This window comes from Dromiciops gliroides, chromosome 1 (genome assembly GCF_019393635.1).
Source record: "Dromiciops gliroides isolate mDroGli1 chromosome 1, mDroGli1.pri, whole genome shotgun sequence".
In the NCBI taxonomy this organism is placed as follows: domain Eukaryota; kingdom Metazoa; phylum Chordata; class Mammalia; order Microbiotheria; family Microbiotheriidae; genus Dromiciops; species Dromiciops gliroides.
Genome location: NC_057861.1, coordinates 33,300,599 through 33,326,310, shown reverse-complemented (window position 1 = coordinate 33,326,310; position 25,712 = coordinate 33,300,599). Strand labels below are relative to the sequence as shown.

At 49.8% G+C, this 25,712-nt stretch overlaps 2 protein-coding genes across 5 annotated transcripts in view; one reads left to right on the top strand and one right to left on the bottom strand.

Moving 5' to 3' along the window:
• CCDC92 (coiled-coil domain containing 92) overlaps positions 1-15,463 on the top strand; it is a 46,397-nt gene extending 30,934 nt beyond the window's left edge. For 3 of the 4 annotated variants that reach the window (XM_043978038.1, XM_043978039.1, XM_043978037.1), the window contains 3 exons: positions 8,726-8,872; positions 10,238-10,279; positions 14,049-15,463. In XM_043978038.1, the coding sequence (XP_043833973.1) occupies positions 8,743-8,872; positions 10,238-10,279; positions 14,049-14,899 (1,023 nt within the window). In that variant the 5' untranslated portion in view covers positions 8,726-8,742 and the 3' untranslated portion in view covers positions 14,900-15,463. Of the gene's footprint in view, positions 1-8,434; positions 8,594-8,725; positions 8,873-10,237; positions 10,280-14,048 lie in introns of those variants that run through there. The other variant, XM_043978036.1, reaches the window with a different exon arrangement.
• Positions 15,464-16,893: 1,430 nt separating this feature from the next.
• The window catches only part of DNAH10 (dynein axonemal heavy chain 10), a 139,153-nt gene continuing 130,334 nt past the window's right edge, over positions 16,894-25,712 (bottom strand). The window contains exons 69-79 of the mRNA XM_043979641.1: positions 25,348-25,531; positions 23,961-24,161; positions 22,342-22,551; positions 22,042-22,137; positions 21,103-21,274; positions 19,927-20,058; positions 19,550-19,761; positions 19,268-19,435; positions 18,906-19,086; positions 17,814-17,959; positions 16,894-17,319 (exon numbers count right to left, since the gene is read on the bottom strand). Of these exons, the coding sequence (XP_043835576.1) occupies positions 17,173-17,319; positions 17,814-17,959; positions 18,906-19,086; positions 19,268-19,435; positions 19,550-19,761; positions 19,927-20,058; positions 21,103-21,274; positions 22,042-22,137; positions 22,342-22,551; positions 23,961-24,161; positions 25,348-25,531 (1,849 nt within the window). The 3' untranslated portion in view covers positions 16,894-17,172. The remainder of the gene's footprint in view (positions 17,320-17,813; positions 17,960-18,905; positions 19,087-19,267; positions 19,436-19,549; positions 19,762-19,926; positions 20,059-21,102; positions 21,275-22,041; positions 22,138-22,341; positions 22,552-23,960; positions 24,162-25,347; positions 25,532-25,712) is intronic.

Here is a 25,712-nt window from a genome sequence, read left to right as displayed (position 1 = left end):
CGAGCTGAGAAGAGAGAGCATTCCAGGCCTGGTGCCAGGGGCGTAGAATCCATGGGGCACCTTGCATGGGGCACAGCCAGGATGGACGTTAGAGTGGAGGAGGGGAAGTGTCCTAAGGCTGGAAAGTAGGTGGGACCTGGTTGTGCCTACAAAGGGTCTGTGCTTCCTCCCAGAAGAAATGGGAGCCACTCACTATCCAACAGGAAATAGAGAGGAGCTTTTGGGGCTGTGCTTCAGGAAGATGCTTCTGGCTGCCTCGTGGGGGGTGGATTGGAAAGGGAGACCAGCCAGGTAAAATGTGCTGAGGACCTGAACAAGGGTGTCAGTGGAAAGCAGGGGCTGTGTATGAGAAACGCTGTGGCTACAGAAACAGATTAATGCAGGAGCAGCAAGATGGAGAGGCAGATGGTACCAGATGTCACAAACCGGGGTGACTGGAGGGCTGGCCAGAGCTTTGACAGGAAAAGGGAAGCTTTGAAGTTGTGGGAGACAGCATTCAGTCTTGGACGGGTTGAGTTTGAGATGCGTGGGGAACGTCCCATTCAAGATGTCCAGTAGGCAGTTGGTGACCTGTAATCACAGGGTCACAAATTTAGATCAGGAAGGAGCCATAGAGGTCATCAGAATCCAAGAGGCCTGGAGTAGTTAAGTGACTCACCCAAAGTCATGTTGCTGGTAGGTGGCAGAGGTAAGTCTAATCCCAACCCTCTGACTCCAACTCCAGCAATCTTCCTATGGAGAGAGTACCTTTGGAACAGCCCCTTAGAGAGCATTGATTGAGGATTCTGTTCGTTTGGGTTTCATTTCCCAGAGGTGTTACTAGAGGAGAAAACAAGGTTCAGTGGCGCCAGTGCATGGTGTACATTAAAAGCTAGACCCAAAATGCCTCATTCTTGAGCACGGGAGGCTGTGATAAGGTGATGTTTTAGCCCTAGTCTGACAGAGACTCCTCCCACTGGAGAACTGTCTGATTTTCAGATTGTCCTATCAGAACTGTTTCTGCAGAACAGCTCAGGGCTGAGCTGAAAGATGAGCTGAAATGAGAGGTTTTCCCCAGGAATCATCTTGCAGCTGATTCAGCTTCCCAGACAGTTCCTGAGAAATAGGTTTTAGCTCTGTAAGCATTTGCAAAGACCAGAATAGTTGCATCAGTTGCTGTGCCTGAGCCAGCCTGTAAGCAGGTGCTATGATCAGGAAAATGTGTTGGCCCTGAGAGGTTCTGTTCTTTCTGCTGCTTTGAAGGAATTCTGAGCCTAAACCCATAGGCAAGGAGGGCTTCCTCCCCACCCCACTCCCCTTCCAAAGAGATCCGGGGAGAGACAGCCTGGTTCATAGGGGAAAATGCTAAATAAAGCTGCACAAGGGAGAGACCAGGACTCGGATCCTGCCTCCTACCCTTACTAGCCACATGTTAGTGGATGAGCCATTCAACTCTCGGGCATCAATTTCCTTATCGTAAAACAGGGATAACAATACCTATGGTAACTCTGTCAAAGGGTGTTTGTGCTTTGTGAACCCCGATGTACTGTATGAAGAACTGGGGTCCCCTTAGTTCGTGGAATTATTTTTAGTGGTGCAGTCTTACAACGTAGAGTAGAATGATTTGGCCTCTTAACCTTGCCCCTCCAGGGCTCAAATCAAAACTTATTTGGTTAGTATTCACTTAGGGTGTCTGTGAATGTGTTAGTTAAACAAACCTGAAGGCCAGGAGAAGCCAGAAGCCATAAACTAAGCCTTTCTGGAACTCCTGCTTAAGAGTGTGTTCCATCCTCCCTCGCACCTGCTTCAGCCTCTTCTGGAAAAACATTGGGGAGAACAACGACAAAGGTGACAGTCGGCTCTTTGAATTCCTCTAAGTAAAGGTGTTCTCCAAATGCAAGTTATTTTATCATGATTTGGGCTTCATAGTAGGGAGCATGTAAGTGGTGAATTAGGCCAAGAATGGTTCCTGGATTTGGTTCCAGGTCTTGCCCATGTTCCCTGGTCCCTAGGGAGAATAAAGACCAGCAGGCCAGCCATGAGCATTACAGAAGTTCAGGCCTTGTTCATTGGCCCTGAGAGATCCTTGGACCAGAAGGCATTTTGTCACCAGAAAGTATTGTGAGTAATTTCCCAACAATAATGGAGCCTTTGAAGCCTGCTCTAAGGCAGGACTTCTTAAACTTTTCTCACTTACGACCCCTTTTCTCCTGAGAAATTTTTACATGTCCCCAGATATGCAGGTATATAAAATAGGCACACGTGACTTTTTACTGTTGCCAGATTTCTCACGACCCCAGCGTTCAGTGATGTGACCCCATATGGGGTTGTGACCCACAGTTTAAGAAGCTTTGCTCTGAGGAACCTGCTTTCTTTTTAGGGCCACAGAAGAAGGAAAGAAGAGGAAAAATACACTTCAGTCTGTATTCTAAGTCTGTCAGTGCTCTCGCTCTGGAGATAGGATAACATTTTGCACCACGAGTCCCTTGGAATTGTGGTGGATCATTGTATGAGTCTTTCACAGTTGATCATCATGACAATATCTTACTGTTGCTGTGTAGCATGTTCTCCTGGTTCTGCTCACTTCACTTTGCATCAGTTCATATAGGTCTTCCCAGGTTTGTCTGAAACTGTCTCATTTCTTAAGACACAACAGTATTCAATCACATTCATCTACCACAGTTTGTTCGGCCATTCCCCAGTTGATGAGCATTCCCTCAGTTTCCAATTCTTTGCCACTACAAAAAGAGCCACTATAAATATTTTGTACATATGTGTCCCTTTCCTTTTTCTTTGATCACTTTGGTATACAGACCTAGTAGTGGTATTGCTGAATAGAAGGGTATGCATAGTTTTATAGTTTTTTAGGTATGGTTACAAATTGCTCTCCAGAATAGTTGAATTAGTTCACAGCTCTACTAACAGTGCATTCATGCACCCATTTTGCCACATCGCTTCCAGCCTTTTTGTCAATTTTTTGTCAGTTTTGTTAATTTGATAGGAGTGAGGTAGTCCCTCAGAGTTGTTTTAATTTATTTGCATTTCTGCAATTACTAATGATTTAGGGCATTTTTTCATATAGGTTATTAATAGCTTGGATTTCTTCCTCTGAAAACAGCCTATTCATATCCTTTGACTATTTATCAATTGGAAAATGATTCTTAGTCTTATAAACTTGACTTCATTCCCTATATATCTTAGAAATGAAACCTTTTGTTAAAGAATCTTGCTACATTTTCCCCAATTTTCTACTTCTCTGGTTTAGTCACATTTAGTCACAAAGGTTTTGCACAAAGCCTTTTTAATATAATCAACATTATCCATCTTACTCCCCATGAACCTTTCTATCTCTTGTTTTATCATGAATTCTTCCCTTGTCCATGGATCTGAAAAGTTATTTCTTCCCTGCTCTGCCAATCTGTTTAGGATACCACCCTTTATATCTAAATCCATGATTTAGAGTTTATCTTAGTCATATGGTGTGAGATGTTAGTCTGTGCGTAGTTTCTGCCAGAGTGCTCTGCGGTTTTCCAGCAGGTTTTTTTTTTGGGGGGGGGGGTGAGCGGTTTTGTTTGGTTGGTTTTTTTCGGGGCAATGAGGGTTAAGTGACTTGCCCAGGGTCACACAGCTAGTAAGTGTCAAGTGTCTGAGGTCAGATTTGAACTCAGGTCCTCCTGAATATAGGGCTGGTGCTTTATCCACTGTGCCATCTAGCTGCCCCATTTCCCAGCAGTTCTTGTCAGATAGTGGGTTTTTGGCCCTTGACCAAGTACTAGGCAAAGAACTTCATAAGACACAACATGGCTCCCTTTCGTCTCTTACAGTCTGCAACAGAAGTTCCCATGAGTTTCCTTCAAACTGTTTTCATAATGGGACTAAGATGTTTCCATTTCTAATTTGGTAAATACCCATAAACTTGGCCCAAATAAATAAAAGCTTTGGGGGTGGGTCCTCAGTAATAATTTAAGAGATCCTGAGACCAAAGGATTGCAGAACTTCTGGTCTAAGATAAGAAGCTGAAATAGAAACCTCTGGAAGGGATATAGAGCTAAAAGGGGTCTGAATTTCTGTGGTGGTCTCACATGTGCATGGCCTGTGCCGAGGGGAAGGACAGGGTTTGGAAGACACTGTCAGAAGCACAATATCCCCTCATTTTGTGACAGATTATCACAACCACGTCTCTCTGACGCTCTTCCTTCAGAGAATTTGGACAGTTTGGAAGTAGGGCTCAGCGAACGAGTCCCTTCTCCTCCTGCTAGGGGGAGCCTCGCAACAGAGACCCACAGACAGAGCAGGCAGAGGCCCGTGGGGACCCCTCCGAGGGGCTGCGCAGAGTTGCCTCAGCAGCAGGGCTGGCGGCTGTCAGAAGGGGACGGACGCCATCTGCTGGACAAAGCCATGCTGTGCTGGAACCTCAGCCAGAGGAGATGCTTCTGAGGAAGGAGTCACCCTGGAGGCAGCCTGATGGCCCCGCCCCAGGGTGTGACCCCACCCTGAGCCCATAGAAGCCTCTGAAGCAGGCCCTGCAGCGTGTCCTTCATCCCTGACCTCGGTGTTGGCTCTGAACGTAAACAAACCAGCTTGTTCTTGGGAGGTGGAGAAGTGCCCAGCCCCTGCAGAGCTTTTGACTCAGGACAAAAGCCGAGGTTTTGACAAGAGCCACATTTCTGAGTGGGCTGTGTTGCCATCCCAGCAGCCCCTACCCAGGGCCACATTTCACTGTGTGTGCTTGAAGTGCAGCTGAGACACGATGCACAGGGTGGTGTTTTTCCGGCTCCTCACCCACTCCACTGAGACGGAAGAACATGTCCCTTATTCTAATGAAGCTGCTCTGCATGCCTTCACAGTCATCCCTATTTCTCCTTGGCCCTCCAGTTAGATCAAGTATGCTGATGGAGCACTGACTAATGCCCAGTCTGGGCAGAGAACTAAATCAACATCTTTGTCGTCCCTCGATAAGAATCTACATGGAGTGTGTTGTTTTCCTGCGTTGATCTGGAGCTATCTCACCTGCTCTGAAAGTCAGAAATACGACTGCTCCTAGAGGTCAGATGTAGAAAGCATTCCAAATGGAATCTGTTGCTCTCTCTTTTAGGGTCTCCCGGGCTTCATTAGTATCAGAGGAAACACTCCCAGAGTGGAAACTCCCTCTACTGCTGTAGATCACCACCTCGCCTGCAGCTCGTCATTCCAGAGTTCTCGGATGCTAAGTCATTTGCCCGTGGTGACCCAACTAATATGTGTCAGAAGCAGGCCTCTCTGACTCCAGGGCCAAACCTTCCATCTGCTTGCTTCAATGCCTCTCCCTTGTGAGAAAATCATTCCTAATGACCAATGTCATGGGGAACTTCAGATCGCTCTTTGTGTTACATGCTGTCAGCCAGACCCCTGTCCCCCTCAAGACCACACCGGGATAGGAGAAAGCATGCTGGCTCAGTCTGGGTGGGGCCCAAATTCTTTGGATTGATTACTTTATATAAAGATACTGTCCCCAATCAAGAGGATGCTCAGTCCTGACCTGATGTCATCCATCTTTAATTATGTGAACCAGTTAGATTTGATTGCTGTATAATGATGTATCAGAAAGGGATAAAAGCCTGGAAAAGTAGCCACAGGAAGCGAGGTGGCCACTGTGTCAATCCCTTACTGGTAGGGACTGATAAGTTGATAATAAGTTTGCCCCAAACTGGCGTCTCTGGTCATTATCTTGGCTGTCACCCCCTGGATGGTCAGTGCTGAGACATGTGAACGGTTTCCTTTCTGAGATGGCCGTCACTCGATCCATAACGGCATGCAGTACAATCCATTGTAACACACCTTGAAATATAATAGGTGACCTCATGAAAAAGAGGGATGGAGACCACTTTTTCTAGATCCCGTAACTGAACAATTATAAGGAATGCTTGTCTCTTAACCTCTGGATATCAGTGATGACACAAACCAAATGTCATTATAATAATAGCTAACATGTATACAGCACTTAATATACTCGAGGCACTGTGCTAAGTGCTTTATAGTTATCTCATTTGATCCTCACAACAACTCTGGGAGGGAGGTACACTTAGGATCCCCATTTTACAGATGAGAAAACAGAAGCCAAGTAACTCACCCAAGGTCTTACAACTAGAAAGTATCTGAGACTAAATTTGAACTCAGGTCTTTCTGACTCTAGGCACTGTGGCACCCCCACAAGGTGCCTATCATACCCGACTTGCTGAGTCACACATTCTGTAATTACACTCTCCTTATTTTCTTTGTTTCTCTTGATCTAGATCGGTTCTAGCTAAACAGCTTTAACTGTGCATGTTCATTGCTATATCTTCCAAGAATGACTACAGTAGAACATAGGCACGCTTCTGGACAGAGTGAAAACAAATGCATACTATCTATTTTCAGTCTTCACTAGATTTTATTTCATGTCCTGGAAGGGCTGAGGTGGGTACCGATGTCCTACGGGATTCTTTCCCTTGGTCTGTGCATGTGTGTTTGCAGCTCACCTCCTTGATCATCATCGGCAAATGATAAAAGTAAGGTTTCGTTTTCAAGTACAGACAGGCCTAACTTCATGTGATCGATATGTTCCTAAAATCTTCCTTATGGCTTTTTTTTTTGTCTAGACGGGATTTTATCTGTGTGAATTCACGATGTTAAAATTCCTCCCAGGAATACTGATCATAAGATCATGGATTGAGAGCTAGAAGGGACCTCAGAAGCCCTCTAGTCCAGCCCCCCCCCCCTCCATTTTAGCTGGAGGAAACTCATGGGACACCACAATTCCTGAAGCATTCAAGCTGCCCAAGAGGTGATGGAGAGGCCACAATGGGCAGGAATGGGCGACCCCTCTGCCTACAAGAAGTCAAGAGGAAGAGGAGGCCCAGTGGGGATGGGGTGCCAGACACCAGATGGACAGCCTGAATGTCCCCCTAGAATGTTAAGACCTAACAGAAAGCCTCTGGGGCTTTGGCTGCATTATGCAGGGAGGACTGATGGGAGTTTGAAGATGAGAATCCCCTTGGATGGGAAGGCACAGGTGTGTGGCATTCTGTGCCATCACAGCAGCAGGGCACCCCCTAAAATCAGCCTCACTGGATGAGGGGACGTGTGCAGGCTCACCTGACCCGGGCCCAAGTCTAGCTGTCCTTGTTGGGCTGTGTGGAGAGTTGGGGCATCAGGTAGCTGTGGACACAGTATCCTGAGCGCCCTTTTATCAAGGTCTTGGCTTTTGTGGACCATGTATTTGAACAATTCCCTTTCAGAAGGCTCAATTTTTAGCTAAATAAAGACTTACTTGGTGTGTGCCCTTGAACATCCATTGTATCCGCTCTTGGCAACCATTTGTTTTTGTAGGCTCTGGGCCTAAAGAGCCAAGCTGACACACGTCCATTTGCAGGGACCCGTGGTTCACAGCAGCAAGGCTAGGAAATGGTCATTCAGTTGTCCTGGAAAATGAGCTTCTGACATAATTTTTCTCTTTTTAAACCAATAAGAGCCTTGGTAAACTCATTAAGCTTAAATCTAGCTGCCCACTCCACCCAGCTCTGAGATTTCCGTATGGTTAATAGTGTCCATTTCTAAGCCCTAAAAGCTGTTAATAGAAGGCCTGAGTACTTGGGTGAGGGTCTCTTATCTCACTTGGTGCTCTGTCAGTCGCTAAGTGAGCACTTAGGAAGTGGGATGATGGAATCACGCTCTTATCCGCCTGAACTAGGTCTTTAGAAGGCTGCCCACGACATCAGGGAACAGCTCACTTACAAATTGGCTTGGTCACAAGGAGCATCTCCGGTTAACATGACCTTAACTCCACAGAAAAGGGACTTCTCCAGGTCTGGAAGAACCAAGATGGTGGCGGCGCACCTGGACCACCGGCACTTGAGGGGGCACGGTTCCGTCATCCTCCCGGGGGACTGGTTGTGAGGGAAGGCTTCTGCCGGCCAAAGCCATCCACCCTGTAGCAGCCAAGGCCTGGCGGTTCTGGGACGGGAACACTATATTCACTCTGATTCTTGGAGTTCACTCCCCTAAGCCTGAATGTGGCTGTTTCCCTGGCAACAAGTATCCAACAATCAGAAAGCCTCCCGCCCTGTTTGGGGAGCTCTGACATCCGTTCCATAGCAACAGGCCCAGAAATGATGGCCCGGAGCTGATTTGTTAAACCCCCCAGGCTGGAGCTGGAGTTGCATCAGAGATGTGTCCTTCAGGCCTCCCTTCCAGACACTCGGGGGCTCCTGCAGCCTCCTGCAGGGTGTTCACACCAGAAGAGCCTTCAGATACAGGGTGATTCCTCTCAAGTCTCTTTTCAGAGGGGGAACAGGTCCAAAATACCTGGAGGCAGAGCCTTGTGAAGAAGGAGAGAGAGATACCCGAGGCTAGACCACAAGGACAGCGTCCCGTCGTTTGACAGACTATTTATACTGTTCCTTTTACAGCCATTCAACTCGTTCTTCAGCAGTTCCCTGGGAGGGTGGTTGTGAGTCCCCATTTCACCAAGGTACACGGTTGTAGAGATTGGCTCTCTCAGCTCTCAGAAAGAGGGACTCTGGCCTGAGCTCCTTGGCTCCCTTGCATTGGATGCCTCTCACAGTACTAGCTGTGCGCACAGAATCCAGGTTTCCAGGTAATTCTCCGTAACCTTCAAGGCCCTCTCCTTTCCTTTCCCCCTGCCTCAGGTCTAGCCAGGGGACCTGGTGGAACCCTGTTTTAATTGGCTTGCTCCGTTGCTCTGACCATGATGGCTGTTCCATTGCAGGTCATCTGGATGTCAGCATGGCAGCCTCAAACCTGGAGAACCAGTTGCACAGTGCCCAGAAGAACCTGTTGTTCCTCCAACGGGAACACGCCAACACCCTGAAGGGCCTGCACGCTGAGATAAGACGCCTGCAGCAACACTGCACAGGTAGCCTGGCCTGGGCATGTGTCCCAGGGTCTGCACCCCTCAGGGGGCCGTCTGAGACCATGCTGGCATGTGGGCTCAGGATCCTGTGGGCACCGGGACTGGGGAAACAGTCAGGGATGTACCCATGCTCTTACCCCTGAGTCTTGCTGCCTCTCCAGGTGACGGACCAGGAGCCCTGCTTGACTCTAGCTCAGTCAGTTACTTATGAATGAAAGCCCTAATCCACTCTTTTTATTTTTTGGCAGGGCAGTGGGGGTTAAGTGACTTGCCCAGGGTCACACAGCTAGTAAGTTTCAAGTGTCTGAGGCCGGATTTGAACTCAGGTACTCCTGAATCCAAGGCCGGTGCTTTATCCACTGTGCCACCTAGCCGCCCCCCTAATCTACTCTTGGCTGGGAGTGATGAAGAACTGGCCTTCGTGGACTAGGCTCCTTTTTTAGTTTGTTTTTGGTTTTTGGTTTGCAGGGCAATGAGGGTTAAGTGACTTGCCCAGGGTCACACAGGGAGTAAGTCTCAAATGTCTGAGGTCGCATTTGAACTCAGGTCCTCCTAACTCCGGGGCCGGTGCTCTATCCATTGCGCCACCTAGCTGCCCCCTCAGTCAGTCATTTATTAAAGAAAAAGCATTTATTGAGTGCTGATTTGGGAGTGTGGCCTTGTTCTGTGCATTCTGCTGCCCCCTACCAGTTAATATTATGGGCTGCATCAAGGGGTGGGTTAAGACTCCATCATAACTGTGACCCACATCTTCTTTCAGTCCCATAATTACAATGATAAACAGGGCAAGGTGTGGAAATCAAGTCTCTGGGCAGCCTGTACATCTAAAGGGATGAAAAATGAGTTTGGTGTCCTGTTTGGGGTCAGAGCTTTCTTTTCAAACTTCCTGCATTTTAAGCCCCCTCCCATCTGCATCAGCTATTTGTTGTTGGCGGCTTCATATTCAACTCTCCATGACCTCATTTAAGGTTGGTTGGGTTTTTTGGGGCAAAAACACTAGAATGGTTTGTCATTTCCTTCTCCAGCTAATTTTACAGATGAGCAAACTGAGGCAAACAGGGTTAAATGACTTGCCCAGGGCCACACAGTCAACAAGTATCTGAGGTTAAATTTGAACTCAGGTCTTCCTGACTCCAGGCCCTGAGCTCTATCCACTGCAGCGCCCCCTAGATGCCTCAGATCAGCTGTTCATGCTAGAGTTATTCCTCTTGTGCTCACAGTTGTCTCTAATGCTATCTAACAGAAGCAGGGGCTTTCTGGTAAGAGCTGGCTCATGAGAATCGTCCCTGAAGCATCACGCCTGGAACAGATAGCTGCTTCTTCTGATTACAATCCAGAAATAACATACAGCTTTTTTTTTTTTTTTAGATTTAACATATGAGCTGACACTGAAAAGTTCGGACCAGGCAGGTAAGAGCCCTGAATGATGGTGGTTTTTTATTAGTGTAAGAGCAATCCCTATTGGTCTAAGTTCTTTCTTTCTCTTTACATCCGTACTTGACTCATGTGACCCAACCTCACTGCCTCCCTTCCAAAAAGTCATAGAATTAGAGCCGGGTGGTGCCTAAGAGATCAACTGCCCCAGCTCCCCTGATTTTACAGAGGAGGAAACTGAGGCACCGAGGGGTAACTGACTTGCCCAAAGCCACAGAGGAAGTAAGGAGTAGCGTGGGCTTAGAACTCAGGTCCTCTGAATGCAAGGCCACTGCTGTTTGTCCCATGCTGTACACTCACTGCTTGAAGGGGGAAAAGCCCCTGCTTAGCCCCCAGTGTCTTCATCCCGTGAGGACTCAGTGACACCAGTGGGAGCTGCACAGATATTTGTTAGCAAATGCCCCCCCACACCATGGGACCCAGCCACCTGGCTTCCCCACTACCCCTATGCCACAGAGTCAGACTTTCCTGTTCTAAAACCCCTGTCCATCCATCTCTAGGGAGTCCTTTGGTTCTTTCTATTTTCATGGTGCTCATCCCCATCTTTGGCCAAACCTGGCCCCACGGGCCCTGGCTCACACACACCCCAACCTAATGGACTGGGGCCCTCCAGGCGCCAGAACCAGTTGTTCCAATCAGTCCATCCTCTATCCTGGTGGCTTAATGCAAAAAGAAGAGAAAAACCCCAGTACAGAATGTGTTCTGGTCAAGATCAATGTTTCTTTCAGCTTCTTAGAGTGACATCATTCACGGGCCTATCAGAGTGTTTCTAAAACATGGCTCGTTTCCATGCATTTTGGTGCATCACCAAGTACTCATTTTTCCACTTAATCACATTACAGCCTCACAAGCCTTTGTTCCCCAGACATGGTTAAAAAAAGCAAGCCATGAATTAATCCTCAGAGAGGTTTGATTCCAGCATCACCAGAGAAAGGTCTTGAGATTCCACCCTCGTGCCCCTCATTGAGCCCCACACCGAGGCTGTGTCCCAGGAGCCTCAAAAATCAGAGATTCTCCTCTGAGAAGCTGAGCCCTGTGCAGTCAGACTTTAGAAACAAGCTACAAGAAGCCACCCTCAAGGGGCGGCTTTTCCCTGGGGGAAACCCCCCCAGGTTTTCTTACTCCCTCTGAAGAGCCCCAGATCATATGGCTAGCAGGCTCTTCCTGGGATCGGTCCCTCCGAACAAGGAGGGGAGTGGGAGAGGTGGCAGGCTTCTTCAAATAATACCCTCCAAGACCAGTAGGAACGACCCATTTAGGTAACAGAGGGCCTAACAGGGCATAAGGAACGACTTTCTTCAAGGAGACACACCCCTAGTTTGGTGTTTGGCCACGTTTTCTGAAGCACTTGTAGAGAGGATTGACCACTAGACAGAAGAGGCATGTCAGTCCATGCTAATGACCAACCCCAGAGACCAGCTCCCTGGAGTATGAATTATACCTGCCCCTTCCATCAACAGCACCCACAAAACCCTAAAGAGAGCAACCAGGATGTGTGACCAAGGCTGAATTTTCAAGGAGCAAATAGTAAGCAGCAAAGCAAGCATCCTTTCTGAGCATGGCAGTGACAGGGTTAGGCAGACACCTGTCCCCACTCCTGGAGTGCAGCTATGCTACAGTGGGGGTGGGGGGCCAGGCCCAAGGAAAGTCTGGGGACAAACCCCTCCTCATTCTGCTACAGACTGCCCATTGTGTGGCATCTCCCTTACAGAGGAGGACGACGTTGTGCCAGAAGCAGGTCCCTTCTTGTTTGGCTGGTGCCTAAATGAGCCTGATTTGGAAACTTCAATTCCAGGCCTAGCCAGGGCACAGAGACCCAGATCTGGCGTCATAAATGGGTTAAGCTTCTGTTTTACGTATAAAAGGCAGAATTTTATGAGGCTGGTTTCCCAACAGGCCCTTGTAGAATGAAGAATGAGGACAGAAATCTGACTAGTGGAGTTTCAGGGCCTCCCAAATTGCTGAGAGCCCAGAGCTCCAGGGGTGACTAGAGGCCCAGGCTCATGGAGGGAGGTGCTGCATAGCAGTTTCTCTCTCTGTCATGGCAGACTCAGTCGTTTGAGGTAGGAGAGCAATCGTGTGGCAGCTCTGAAAGCTACTGAGTGTTTCTAGGTAGAAGGGAAGGTTCTGCTGTGGAGGGAGAGATGAAGGCAATGAGTGAAAGCCCAGGAGGAGGCTGGGGGAATGACCCAGGGGAAGTGAGCCTGGCACAGGGGTATGTCCGGGGCAGGGAGAGGAGGGCCCTGGCTCTCCTGAGATAAGAGAAGACTAGCCAGGAAATGCTGATTGATGGAGCAATGGGGTAGGAGGGAGAAGAAGAGGGATCTCCCAGGCCCAGCTCGCACTCACCATAGTAAGTAACCATGGTTCTCTCCTGCTCACCTGTGCAGCGCTGGACTTTGGAGGTTGGGATTCATTATCGCTTTGGAGGCTTTTTTGTGCTTGTTGTGAAAAACAAAGACCTTACGTTTCAAAAGGCAATCAAGTGATGATTTAATTGATGTGTGTCAAGCAAACTAAAACAGATGAATTTGGTGGCAGTTAAATTCCAAAGTAATTGGTGTGAGCAGATGCAGCTCAGTTTATCTACATTAAAGGGGGGGGGTCTCTTTCTGGTGATTATGAATGCCTCCAATTACACAGAATAATAATATTAACAACAACTAAAAGTTGAATCGTGCCTGCAATGTGTGCCACACACTGTGCCAAGTGCATTTAGGGTCATCATCTCATTTGATCCTCACAACAGCTGCAGGAGGTAGGTGCTGTTATGATCCCCATTTGACAGATGAGGAAACTGAGGCAAACAAGTGAAATGACTTGACCAGGGTCACACAGCCAGTGTCTAAGGCCACATTTGAACTCAGATCTTCCTGACTCCAGGCCAAGCACACAACAAATGCTGATCTGAAAGAGACCTTAGAGATCATCTCATCCACAATCCACCCTCCAGCCCCTTCATTTTATAGATGAAGGAGCTCAAAGATTAAAGACTGAAGAAAGATGAAATCACATGAGGCAGGTTATAGAGCTGGGGATTTCCTGTGCCCTGATTCCCAGTAGGATGAGGCTTTCCACCTCATGGCACCATCTTCCTTTCCTTTGCCGGTAGAGCACTTACTTCATGTTTTTGACCCCCAAAGAGGTGGATCTGTACTGATTTCCTGTTTTACAGATAAGGAGATTAAGGTACAAAATGAATTAATGATTGTTAGAGGGACAGTCAGCTGGGGAAGGAGATAACTGGGGCGGGGGGCAGTGAAGGGAGGAGAGGGAGGGGAGGAAGAGACAGGGAAAGAGAAACAGACATAGAGGAGGAGGAGGGGAGAGAGAGAGAGAAAGAGGGAGGGGGGCAGAGAAGCAGAAAAAAAAGAAAGAGGCAGAGAAAGAGGAGACGGAAAGGCAGGGAGGGGCGGGGGGGGGAGGGGGCAAGAGAAAGACCGAGAGGAGAGGAAGAGGCAAAGAGACAGAGACAGGAGAGAGACAGAAGTGGTGGACAGATAGATGGAGAGAAGACAGAAGAGAGACAAAAAGAGAGCGATAAAGAGACAGAGACAGATAAAAAGAGAAAGAGAAGATGGACGGACAGGTGGATGGAGAGAGGAAGACAGAGCTAGAAGGAGAAGCGAGGGCGGGCGGGGGGGGTGGGGGAGGGGGCGGGCGAGCCCCGGCCCCCCGGTCCCGGGCGCTCCGGTGCCCCCTGCCCAGGGCCCCCTCACGTCCTTTTCTGTGCTTGTGCTTGCAGGAGATGGAAGTTCGCGAAGTAACGAGCTGAAGCGGCGGTGCGAAGACCTGGAGGCCGAGCTCCGGGCCAAGGAGGCGGAGAACCAGGCGCTGCTGCAGGAGCTGGAGCAGAAGAACGCGCTGATCGCGGTGCTGGAGACCACGGTGAAGGAGCGGGAGAAGAAGTACCTGGAGGAGCTAAAGCTCAAGAGCCACAAGCTGAGCGTGCTCTCGGGCGAGCTGGAGCAGCGCGCCGGCACCATCGCCTACCTCACGTCGCAGCTGCACGCCACCAAGAAGAAGCTGCTGCTGAGTCCTGCCGACGCCGCCGGGGCCGGCAGCACCGCAGCCGCCTCCTCCTCGGGCCCGGCCGCCGGCGCCGCGGCCGCCTACAAGCCGGCGCCGCCCAAAGAGAAGCTCCCCGAGACCCCGAGGCGTCGCATGAAGAAGAGCCTGTCGGCGCCGCTGAACCCGGACTTCGAGGAGGTGTACAGGCTGGGCTCGGAGAGCAGGAAGCTGCTCCTGCGGGAGCCGCTGGACGCCATGCCCGACCCCACCCCGTTCCTGCTGGCCCGGGAGTCGGCCGAGGTGCACCTCATCAAAGAGAGGCCGCTCGTCATCCCCCCCATCGCGTCGGAGCGCGGCCCGGGGGAGCGCAGCGCGGGGGAGCGCGCCCCGGGGGACCGGCACAGCCCGGCCCACCAGCACAGCCCGGCCCGGGACAAGGCGCACAAGGCGCACATCGGCGTGGCGCACCGCATCCATCACGTCCCTCCCGGCCAGGCCCCGCCCGAGGTGGAGACGCTGGCGGTGGACCAGGTTCACGGGAGCAAGGTTGTTAGGAAGCACTCAGGGACTGATAGGACTGTTTAAGGCAAGCCCGCGAGACCCTCTGTTCTCCTGCTGTTTATGCACTGTGATCACTACTAGGAAAAAAAAATCGTCTACCACTTTTTTTCAAGTCCCATGCATGCCAAATTTTTTCAGATCTGTCAAATTATTCTCGTTTCCCTCCTCCTCCTCCTTCCCCCTTTACCGAAACCAAAATATGATCGCGTTCCTAATGCAGAATATGTATTGCCCAAATGCTGTGGCCAAATACCCGTGTATCCGAATGCTTGCTTCTAACCCTGCACCATTTAATCGAAGTGCACACGTGGACAAGAGCACCGGCCACAGTCTGCATTATTACGTAATGATAATGAACCCGAATAGTGACATACCTAATTATAAAGCTGGAACAACATGGATAAACTTACTTATGATACCCCTCTTGAGTCTTCAGCATCTCCCGTATGTAACCGTTCATACATACCCCTGGAGACCATTGTAATTTCACGACAAACCTTTCACAGGCAGCATTGACAACAATGCAGATCTATGTATATGTCAAAAGGAACTAAATAAGATTGACATTACTCTTCATGTCACCTTGACCCTAATGTGTGTTCATATTTTTTGTTATATTTTATTCCAAATTTTGAAGATCCCAACAAACTTTATTTTCTAAACCTGCTATCATTTTGTTTTGTGTCATTTATTAACCACCTGAGGGAGGGCTAAGAGGGAGGGGGAGGAGCAGCGGGTCCTTTCATTGGGTCGTTTGTCCTCAGACTGATGCTTATCCAGAAGGCCTCTTCTAACGTCCTCCCTTCAATGCAATGGGTGGATGCTGCTGTGGGAGTCGTAAGCATGACGTAAGGAGAAACTTTCAAATAGAGGGATCCAAAAGTCATGTGCCACCTTGGAAGGTGGTGGCCCACAGGCGGCAGCACACACACACACTCACACTCTCACGTCCCCCTTCCATTGTAGCTCTTTAATCAGAGAATGGAAAACCAGAGATTCTTAGGTAGGGATCGGATGCCTCCTCTTAAGGTCCTTTCTAAACCTTAGATTTTGTGATTGTTTCATTTTCTGAAAACATAATCCTTTTTGATTGTATTGCAACATTCAGATATTGCTACAGTTAGGTTGGAGTTGTTTGCTTTATAAAAATCTGAAGAGTTTTTCCATAGGTGCTAACGAACTTCTCATGCCTTGCACAGTGTACCCCAGCAAACTCCAGCCTAGGCTTCCCCCTTCATTGGCCCAGTAAAGCTAGCTATGTGGTCACTAGCTAATGCACTGATGATGGGAGCTATCCTGGTGGGGAACCTGGCACCATCACCCACAATCACCAAGTACATCTTCATCGGGGAAAGCCATCCACGGGCTGGCTTCCAAATGAACTTCCTTCTGCTATAGGAAGAGACTAAATAAGGCCTGGCAGCTAGTTTATGGATGAAGGCTGCAGATTTAGAATAGAGATGATATAAAATTTAGGATTTGGGGGAAGGGAGAATTTAGCTACTCAGAAGATCGTGTATCCAACCCCAAAAGATAACAGACTAAAGGCAAAATGGCTCACCAGGATGTCCTGGCAGGGAGAGATGCCTAAAAGTTTGCATCATGGCTCAGTCGGGGCAAGGGGGGCCTTGGGCAGGCCACTCCCCTCTCTCTGGGCCTCAGTTTCCTTCTTTGTAAAGTGAGGGTGTTGGAGTAGACACCTTCAAAGTCTCATCTAGCTCTAATGCTATGATACTTTAGGACTTCACAGACCTAGCCCAGAAGGGCAACAGGGCCTCACTGCCAGCGGTAGGGCAGCTTAGCCTTAGCCTTCCTTCTGCACAGAACTAGGTTCTGGGCTGCGACAGTAATTAGGGTCCAAAGAAAAATGTCTTTTGAAAAGTGCCATTACTGAGATATGCATTCACGGATGTGCCTCTGGTGACTCCTCTCAAGAGGGCTTCGGGTGGGCACCTTTAGCTACTAAGAGATCTCTGAGAAGAAACACCAAACTTCAGCATATGTAAAAAGCCTTTGATTCTGTTTATTTCCCAAACACAGCAAATCATTAAAAAAGAAAAAGAAGAAAATATAGATTGTCAAGGAAACCACCTCCCCTTGATTTGTGTTAGTGAATTACTCTTGGCACAAGTTAAACATTCATTTTCAGGTTACAAAACCATCAATGACAATCTCTTCGGTGCTATAAAATATAGATACAGGAGTCGTGATGCCTGGAGAAGGATTCCAGGTTTGTGGTTCTGCATGAGTTCCCATTGGAATTTAGAACTGCAAAGCCAGTTTCTCCCATTCAAGAACTAATCAGAGTTTAAGGTGAGGCACACCCCTTGTAGCACCCAGTGTGAAATGTGCCTTGTGGTGAAGAGATCGGCTTCAAAAACCAAGCCAATTCCCATCGCGTTCCTTCTCATGGATGTGGTATAGACGGGGGTCCGGAAGGTATTCTAAAGGCCAAGGAGAGGAGAGAAGGGTGAGATCTCAGAGAACATCTTGTGGGAATAAGAAATAGTTCCTAAATTGTAAAGGGGGTGACCATTGGCTTAAATTGTCCCCCTCCTTAAGCCCATCCCACACTGAGAGGATAATGAGGTCTTCAGAGGAAGTCTTTGATATGGGTATGGTGTTGATGAAGTGGTTGGATGATGTACTGATGACAACAGGGCATGGCTCCCTCCTCCCAAGCTAACCCACCCTGAATCAGATGGGCTCCCCCTGTGTCTATTCCAGAAACAACCAAGTGAGCTGCCACCTCGCTACCCAAATGGCCCCCCCAAGAATTCCATAAGAGGCTGGATTATTCTTCAGGGATGGACCATTCAGTCAAAAGCATTTCTACTCTAAAACTTCAGTCTAAAAAAGCAAAGGGAACCAGGAATTTGTAGAGATTCCTTGAGGAGGAAGGGGGTTGGGAAAGAGGACTCGGGCTGTCCCCTTCAACCTGTAGTTTGAGCCGATGGGCTTCAATGGGGATTATCTTCAGAACGGGCAGGTCCACAACCAGTACTTTGGGTTTGCTCTTGATAAGGCAGCCTTGCTCAATGTCCCAGTCAGCACCTTCTAGATAGAGCCCCGACACAAAGCATCCTGTAGGCACCAGGAAAAAAGCCTTCGTAACAGACGATCAATCTTTAGTGATAAAGTACACCAACATACAGTTACAGAGCCAAGGTCTCCCTGCGGTGCATAATCCCTGCACTGATGCTGATGCTGCCTGTCCTCTGGGGCTCTCCTCTACATCCACAGGGAAGTGACTCAACAGACATGAAGAAATTAAATAATGTAAATTAACTAAATATTCCTCTTTTCTGGGAACCCCGAGGGCCGAGGGAAGGGAGGGGAACCTCAGACTTTTTCCTCCACAGATGCTTGAGAAACCATGCAGTGGCTATCACTGGTGCCCTAAATGACCAATAATTAAATACCAATTGCAACTACGTGATGGCATGGTGCTGCACAGATCAACAGTTCGACCTGAGCCTTTCCGCATCCCTCCAGGATGATAAAGTGTCCTTACTCAGGGGGCCTGAGCCAATTGTCTCAGGACCCATCTCACCCAGGATTAGGTCTTGCCTGGCACCAGCTCAACCTACAACATGCCAGTCGTATGAGACGGGATCTTCACTGGTTCACGTTAGAGTAGCAAGTGTTAATCCCTTTAACAACTTTTTCAATGACTCCTTCCACTTTGAATTGGTTTGGAGATGCTGTCTACTTAAGGACTCTTCTCAAAGGAGCAGCCTTAACCAGGAGGGCCTTATATAATGATGCTAATGATAACAATAGTATCCAAAAACCAAAACCAATAACAATAGTAATATACAGAGTGAAGAGGAATGGACGACCCATGATAGCCCGTCCAGCTTGGGAATACAGTCAGACAGATACCTGGGCTGGGCATCGGCCCTTCTGACTTGGTCCTATCACTGATAACCTGAGCCAGAGCCAGCAAGGAGGTTCGGGCAGGGCAGGGCTGGGCTGAGGGGGCCAGAGGCAGCCTGCGGAGGGATTCACTCCCCAGAGCTGACCGTACCTTGCCCTGCTCGCTCAGTCACCTCGTCTGCATCCTGGAATTTCGTCACTTGGGTAAACAAGGTGGAGCGATCCAGGGGCCAGCCATTCTTCCGACAGGTGGCCTGCACCAGGGCTGTGAGATAGGACTCAGGGATGTGCAGCCCCGACAACCACATCACGTTGGGGTCACTCTCTAAAATCTGGAGGGAAAGAGAACACGGTGACCCTGTCACCTCGCTCCTGACCTACAATGTGCAGGATGCGAATGGAGCCCGCAGTGCTCCTCTGCCCCTCTATGGGGTGAGCCCAAGGGTGACACACGGCAGAAGGAGAGCTGTTATCAAGGAGCTGCTTCTGTCGCCACCATTCCCCACGCCTCACCCAAGTCGTGTACTGGGAAAACCTCCGCAAGAAATACACCATCCAGTTCCCAAGGGTCTTCAAGGTGTCAGGGGCAAGTTTTCTCCAGATGCCAGGAATGTTCCCAATAAAAAGGGCCCGCGCCACATCGTCCAGCTCATTGCTCATCCCGACTTCCCCAGCCAAGGCCTGGGGGCAGAATTGATAGAAACCAAGCACAAGCAGCTCAGAAAACAACCCACAAGCATCTGAACTCACATGGCCAGGCCTTGCCAGCGTCCCTCCAACCTCACCCTCACTCACCCGCTGGAGTTCGGCCAGAGATTTCATCATCCGGATTGTCAGTTTGTTAAAACGCTCAAGTTCCTGCAGCAACACCACCGTTGTGGGAGAGATGCCCAGTCCCAGGTGCTTACGGATATTGTCCAAGTCAAACACTTTGGGCATTTTGTTTTCAATGTCCTGGGCAACCTGGGCGATGTAATCCTCCCGGCTGATGCCACTGCCAGATTCTCCTGGAACGGAAACACGAGGCCCACAGTCAGCAGAGCCTGACCCTCGCGGGCTGATGCTGCCATCCTCAGGGGAAAGGGAAGAGGGAAGGAGAAAAGACAGACGTCACCCCAAGGCTGACCGCAGCTCTTTGGAGTGGACAACATACCCCGATGAGGGCGCGCTACCTGTCTGTGGCTGTAACTCCAAGAGGTGAGACCACATGTCCCGGGCAGCCTGCGTGTAGTACCCGATCTCAGCGTTGGAATGGAGCCCAAACACTTCAGGCGTGTTGGCGAGGGGCAGCGACTCTATTGCCTCTGTAATAGAAAGTGCATAAGCCAAAGAAACTGCAACCCCACGGAGGGATGAGCAGACTCTATGGGCTTCAGCCTCTGGAGCAAGAAGATCCTGCTAGGGCCCCCAGAGACAGCAATGCTGATTCCCCTAAGAACTGTCATATTGACACCAACGACGACAGCGGGCATTTGTGTAGTGTGCCTTACATGCAGTGTCCAATCATCGGATCTGTTGATTTTTTCCAGGAGGGAGCTTGGCTCCCTATGTCGCCCAGGCCAGAAGTGCAGGGACCTCTCACAAACCCAACCCACCAAGAACTGTACAGGGGCTTTCACCTGGCCCAGCCGTCCCCCTCCTTAGACAACCTGGTAGTCCCAGAAGCTCATCCCACTGGTTCCAGTCTTGACATGGACACGGAATCAGCTTTAGCTCCCCCCACCCCCCTGCAGCTTAGGACTCCCCTACTTGAGAGTGGCCTTCCCAGCACCAGGGATGATGGGGATGTGTCACCACACCCAGCAAGTATGGCTCTTTCTTTCTTTCCTCTTCTTCCTCTTCTTCTTCTTCCAGGCCAATGAAGGTTAAGTGACTTGCCCAGGGTCACACAGCAAGTAAGTGTCAAGTGTCTGAGGTCACATTTGAACTCAGATCCTCTTGAATCCAGGGCCGGTGCTTTATCCACTGTGCCAACTAGCTGCCCCCAAGCATGGCTCTTTCAAAGAAGGATGTCCCTGCCCTGCAGAGGAATGCTTCCTGGAGATACTGATGGAAGGTGGTCAGCAGGATGCCGCTCGCTGCTAAAGCAGTCCCCTCACAGAAAGTGACTTTATGCTTCAGCATGACAGAACACCAAATGTAAACCAAGGGCTGGGGCTTAAAATGACCAGTCCGGTCTACAAAAGGGAAGTCAGGGACCAAACCACACATCCACGCTCGCCCTCCCAAAGTCCAACTAGAAAAAGGATCAAGGCAGTTGCTGCAGAAATGGAAATCGCCAAAACCTTTTTTTTTGGGGGGGGGGGAGTGAGGATTAGTCACATTTTTTAGTATCTGCGCAATCTCACCTACAAAGTCCTCCTTGTTCTCGCCCTCTGGAATCTTGTAATCGACTTCCTTATTCCGATAGAAGTGGAATGGCTGGAAGGTGTCAAAGATGAAATCCCCTAGATACTCATCCATGTAGATGGTCAGGATGCGCCGGTCAAAGCTGTCGATGGCCCGGCCCCCATACATGACCTAAACACAAGGCAGAGCCCACCTGAGTACCCAGCAGGGTTCTGGCCTCTGGGGGAGGGGGCAGGATGGGGCCAGGGCCTGGGACTTCATTCCCATGGGGACTTCCTGATAAGGAAACACTCTTTATGGAGATAGTTTCTTGGGAACATTGAGCAGCTGAGTGACGCACTTATGTGACTCGCACCCAGCCAGAAGAGGACAGAGGTGAGACCTGGGGTGGAGAAGGGTTCTTTCTGATCTTTCAGCCGGCTCTCTGTTCTCTAGACCACTTGTCGGCAGGCAGCACTTTGACTTCCCACAACAGGAGCCCCCCAAACTGGCCAGTAATGCCTTTTAAGTGATCATGGTGATGGGGGTGGGGGGGTGCAAATTCTTTTGTAGATTTTGGATCTGAACAAATGCAGTGGGCAATGCTTGAATCCCTGAGGAATGAATGGGGACCTGGAGGAGGCCTTAGGAAGGGTCCATCCACACCAGATGACCTCATGGGTGGTAGCTGGGAGGAGCGGAGAAGGGCTAGCTAAGTGTGGCCATACGGGGAAGAATCGTCGTGATTCCTGGCAGCCTTCCTAGCGTTTTCAGGAGACTGTGGCCCTCCTGCATCTCCAGGGCCTTTGTCAGTGCTGCTTAATAGGAGGGAGTCCGAGGGCCCCATTTGGGTCTGGGCTTGACGGGAAAAGTCATGGGTGATGGGAAGCCATGCGCACGCATGGGCTTTGGCCACCAAGGGGGCCCTGCAACATTCCCATGGAAGGCAAGGGGCTTACCTCCCCAATGAGATACTTGAGACTCCCCCAGGGGATCTTGTTGTCGTTTTGTTGGAAAGCTTTTGTCAAGTATGTGTTCAAGATCTCCATGCAGACCTAGAGATGGAAGCCAGGGTGTACAAAGGCCAAGGGAGGCCTTGCTTTCCCAGAACCCACCCAGACCCTTACTCTTTTCTGGAAATAGACCCTGGAAACAGATCCCTCCCCTTTCAATCTTGTAGCACAAAGGTCAAAGAGGGCCCGGGTACTGAAACAAGCGCCCGGGGAGAAAGAGGTGGCATCAGTAGCACTATTTTAAACCTGGAAATCGGACTCGTTGAAGTCGTAGGGCACATTCCAGCCGATCTTGCCAAACTTTCTTCTCTCCTGCACGACCGCATGGAAAAAGGCCAGCACGTAGATCAGGGACTTGTACGCAGGATGAGGACATTGCTCCAGCATCTCATGAGAGATCTTGAAGTAAGTTGCTCGCATGTTCAACTTGAGGCCGTTGGGCGGCTCTGTGACCACCTTCAGGGGAGAGGAGAAAAGAGGAGGCCAGGCTGAGTGCACCGGCTCATCTCTGTGGATGGCATCCGTGTGTGGCTGCAGGGTGCGTGGTCTTGGGGTTGGCTTCTCCTCCTCCCTCCAGCAGCTGCTCTCCTGGTCACCCAGCCAAGGAGGCACACGCTGCTCTCAGCCCTACAAGATCTAGTTTTCTGTCCTGGCTTTTCCACTGACTGCATGAGGCCCCTGAAGAAGCCCCCGAACCTCTCTCATTGTTGGGTTCCTCACTTATAGGGTGGAGGAGATTAAAACCTCCACACCTGCCCTGCAGTGGAGCTGGGGGGAGGGGCGGGATACATGAAAAAAAACAACAAAAAAAACTTTTCCAAAATAATGCCTGTATGGGGGGCAGCTGGGTGGCGCAGTGGATAAAGCACCAGCCCTAGATTCAGAAGGACCTGAGTTCAAATCTGGCCTCAGACACTTGACACTTACCAGCTGTGTGACCCTGGCAAGTCACTTAACCCTCATTGCCCCACCAAAAAATAAAAAATAAACAAAATAATGCCTGTAATAATAAATTGAACAATGAGGGTCCAGTGCTCTGAGTTGAAGGGACTGGGGGTGAGGTGGAGAAGACTCTGGTAAGAATAGAGAGTCTGGCTGTTGTTGCTGCTGTCTCTGGACCCGCTCTGGGACCATAGGCAGGTCCACGGGCAGGGAGAAGGCATGGTCTGTGCTCTGGTCCTCTGATAAAGGACACATGAAGGCCAGCTGTGCGTGTCCACCCCAGCCACATACCTGCTCCACAGGTCAGCCCTCACTACTCCACAGACCCCGCTATGCAACGCCTGTACTTTGAAAATAGGGGAAAGAGACACAATCTCTCATCTCTGTGTCCACATTCAGAATGATGGTTTCATTCTCCCAAGATGCCGGCTGTATCCTGTGCCAAAAAAGAGCTAAAAAAGATTCTTTGATATGATCTCATCCAGCCCATTCATTTTACAGAGGAAAACCCATCTGGAGAGGAAGAATAACTACCCTAAGGTCACAGCCTGAGCCCGTAGAAAGATTCAGAATTCAGGGACAGCTAGGTGGTGCAGTGGATAGAGCACTGACCCTGGAATCAGGAGGACCTGAGTTCAAATCCAGCCTCAGACACTTTATACTTACTAGCTGTGTGACCCTGGGCAAGTCACTTAACTCCAAGTGCCTCACACACACAAAAAAAATCAGAATTTGGACCCATGTCTCACCCCCAGGCCAGGATCCTCCTTCCACAAGGACTGAAGAGGGCAGTGCAGGGAGGCAGGAGGGCACAGTCTCCATTCTCCCTGCCGAGCCACCTCTCCAGGGGGTCCCCTACCAGAGGCTGCTGGACACCCAGCAGCAAGGACTGATGGCCGGGTCTGTGGCTCCCAGCCCGGTACCTTTAAGGATTTCTGCAGGATTCCGATGGGGAAGCCCTTGGTGGGGTCAGTGGTGAGCCACAGGCGGAAGTCCGGGTGGGGCTTGGTGATTCTCTCCAGAGACTTCTCCAGGTCCTTCAGCCATTTGACAAGAAGGTGGCAGTTTTGCAGCATCAGCCACTGCCCCCGAGCCACGGCCGTCTCCAGCAGCTGCAATGCCACCTGCACCAATTACAGCAGAAGGATCGTGAGCTGGCAGCCTCAGAGCAGAATAAGCCTAACCCTCACAGAAGAGCACACTAGCCTAGGGAGATGAAGTGACTTGCCCAAGGTCACACAGCTAGTAAGGGTCAGAGGCAGGATTTGAAAGGCATGACTGTATAAGCATTGTGGGAGAGGCAGCCAGCCCCTGGGTTCAGGTCCTACATATACCAGCAGTACAACCTGAGGTGAGTCACCAAATGTCTCCATCCTCCCACCCCAGCTCTGGAAGACCAGTCATTATTGAGGAATCCCTGCTTGGGTGGTGGAGAGTGCTTCCACACCAGAAGCTCCTTACACTACTAAAATCATGATTTTAGACCAAAGCCCAGCACTCCACCTTGAACCCATCAGACCCAGGCCTTGACCCATCAGTCCCTCCTCAGCATGTGACCATGGGGAGGGATGACTTTTCTGCATGGAAGTGTAGTGGGCCAAGAGCAGCGTGCAGGCCTGTAGATGCTCAGGGAATACCCCAAGTACTACATCTCACTCCATGGAGACCCCACTGAGGATGCAGACCCTACGCTCTGTTTCAGCAGGCATGGAGTGCACGTTCTAGCAATCACAGTCAATAAACCGAATTTCCAAGAGCAATGGTCTCTCGTCTATCCCAGTGGTTTGACAGGACTGAGAACCACTTGATCCCATTGGGCTGGACTTGTGCTTCCTTGGTCATAATGTGACCTTTGATATATCTGAATCTATGCAATAAATGGGTCCTCATGTAAAATTCTGCGTGAGTTACTATTCTATAAAGACAGAAATGGGGGGAAGCTAGGTGGCACAGCAGATAAAGCACCAGCCCTGGATTCAGAAGGACCTGAGTTCAGATCTGGCCTCAGACACTTGACACACTTACTAGCTGTGTGACCCTGGGCAAGTCACTTAACCCTCATTGCCCTGCAAAAAAAAAAAAAAAAGACAGAAATGCAACTCATTTCAGGAGAGGATCTGTAGGGAAAACTGTCCTTGGGGGTAAGGAATGAAGCTAAATAATCAACACACAAAAGCTACCTCAACTTCCCAGATCCCAAGACAACCCCACCCCTGCAAAGACAGACAGATAAACACACACACACACACACACACACACACACACACACAGAATTTCGCTCAGGAGCTAAGCTCCCCCAGAACAAATTACCTTCTCTTGGCCTTGACCCATTGCAAGGAATTTGAGGCGATTTCCTCCAAAGCCGCATCTATCAGCTAATTTCATCAGATCACTGGCAGGGTCGGAGCCAGGACTCAGAATGAAGACAATGGGTGAATTTGGGGTGCTCTGCTCAAAAATGGCTTCAAAGCTAATCATCGGGGGTTGGACATACCTAGGCAGGAGAAAGAGCCCAGATAAGGTTCTTCACTTGCTCATGGGATTATTCTCCTCTACTTGGGCAGGAACGTTAATTAGGGGGCAATCCTTGAAGCTGGGAACATGAGTTCGATGTCAACAGTTTTCTTGACATTCATCAACTACAGTTGGGAAAAGGAGGCTAGGAGATCTCCAAA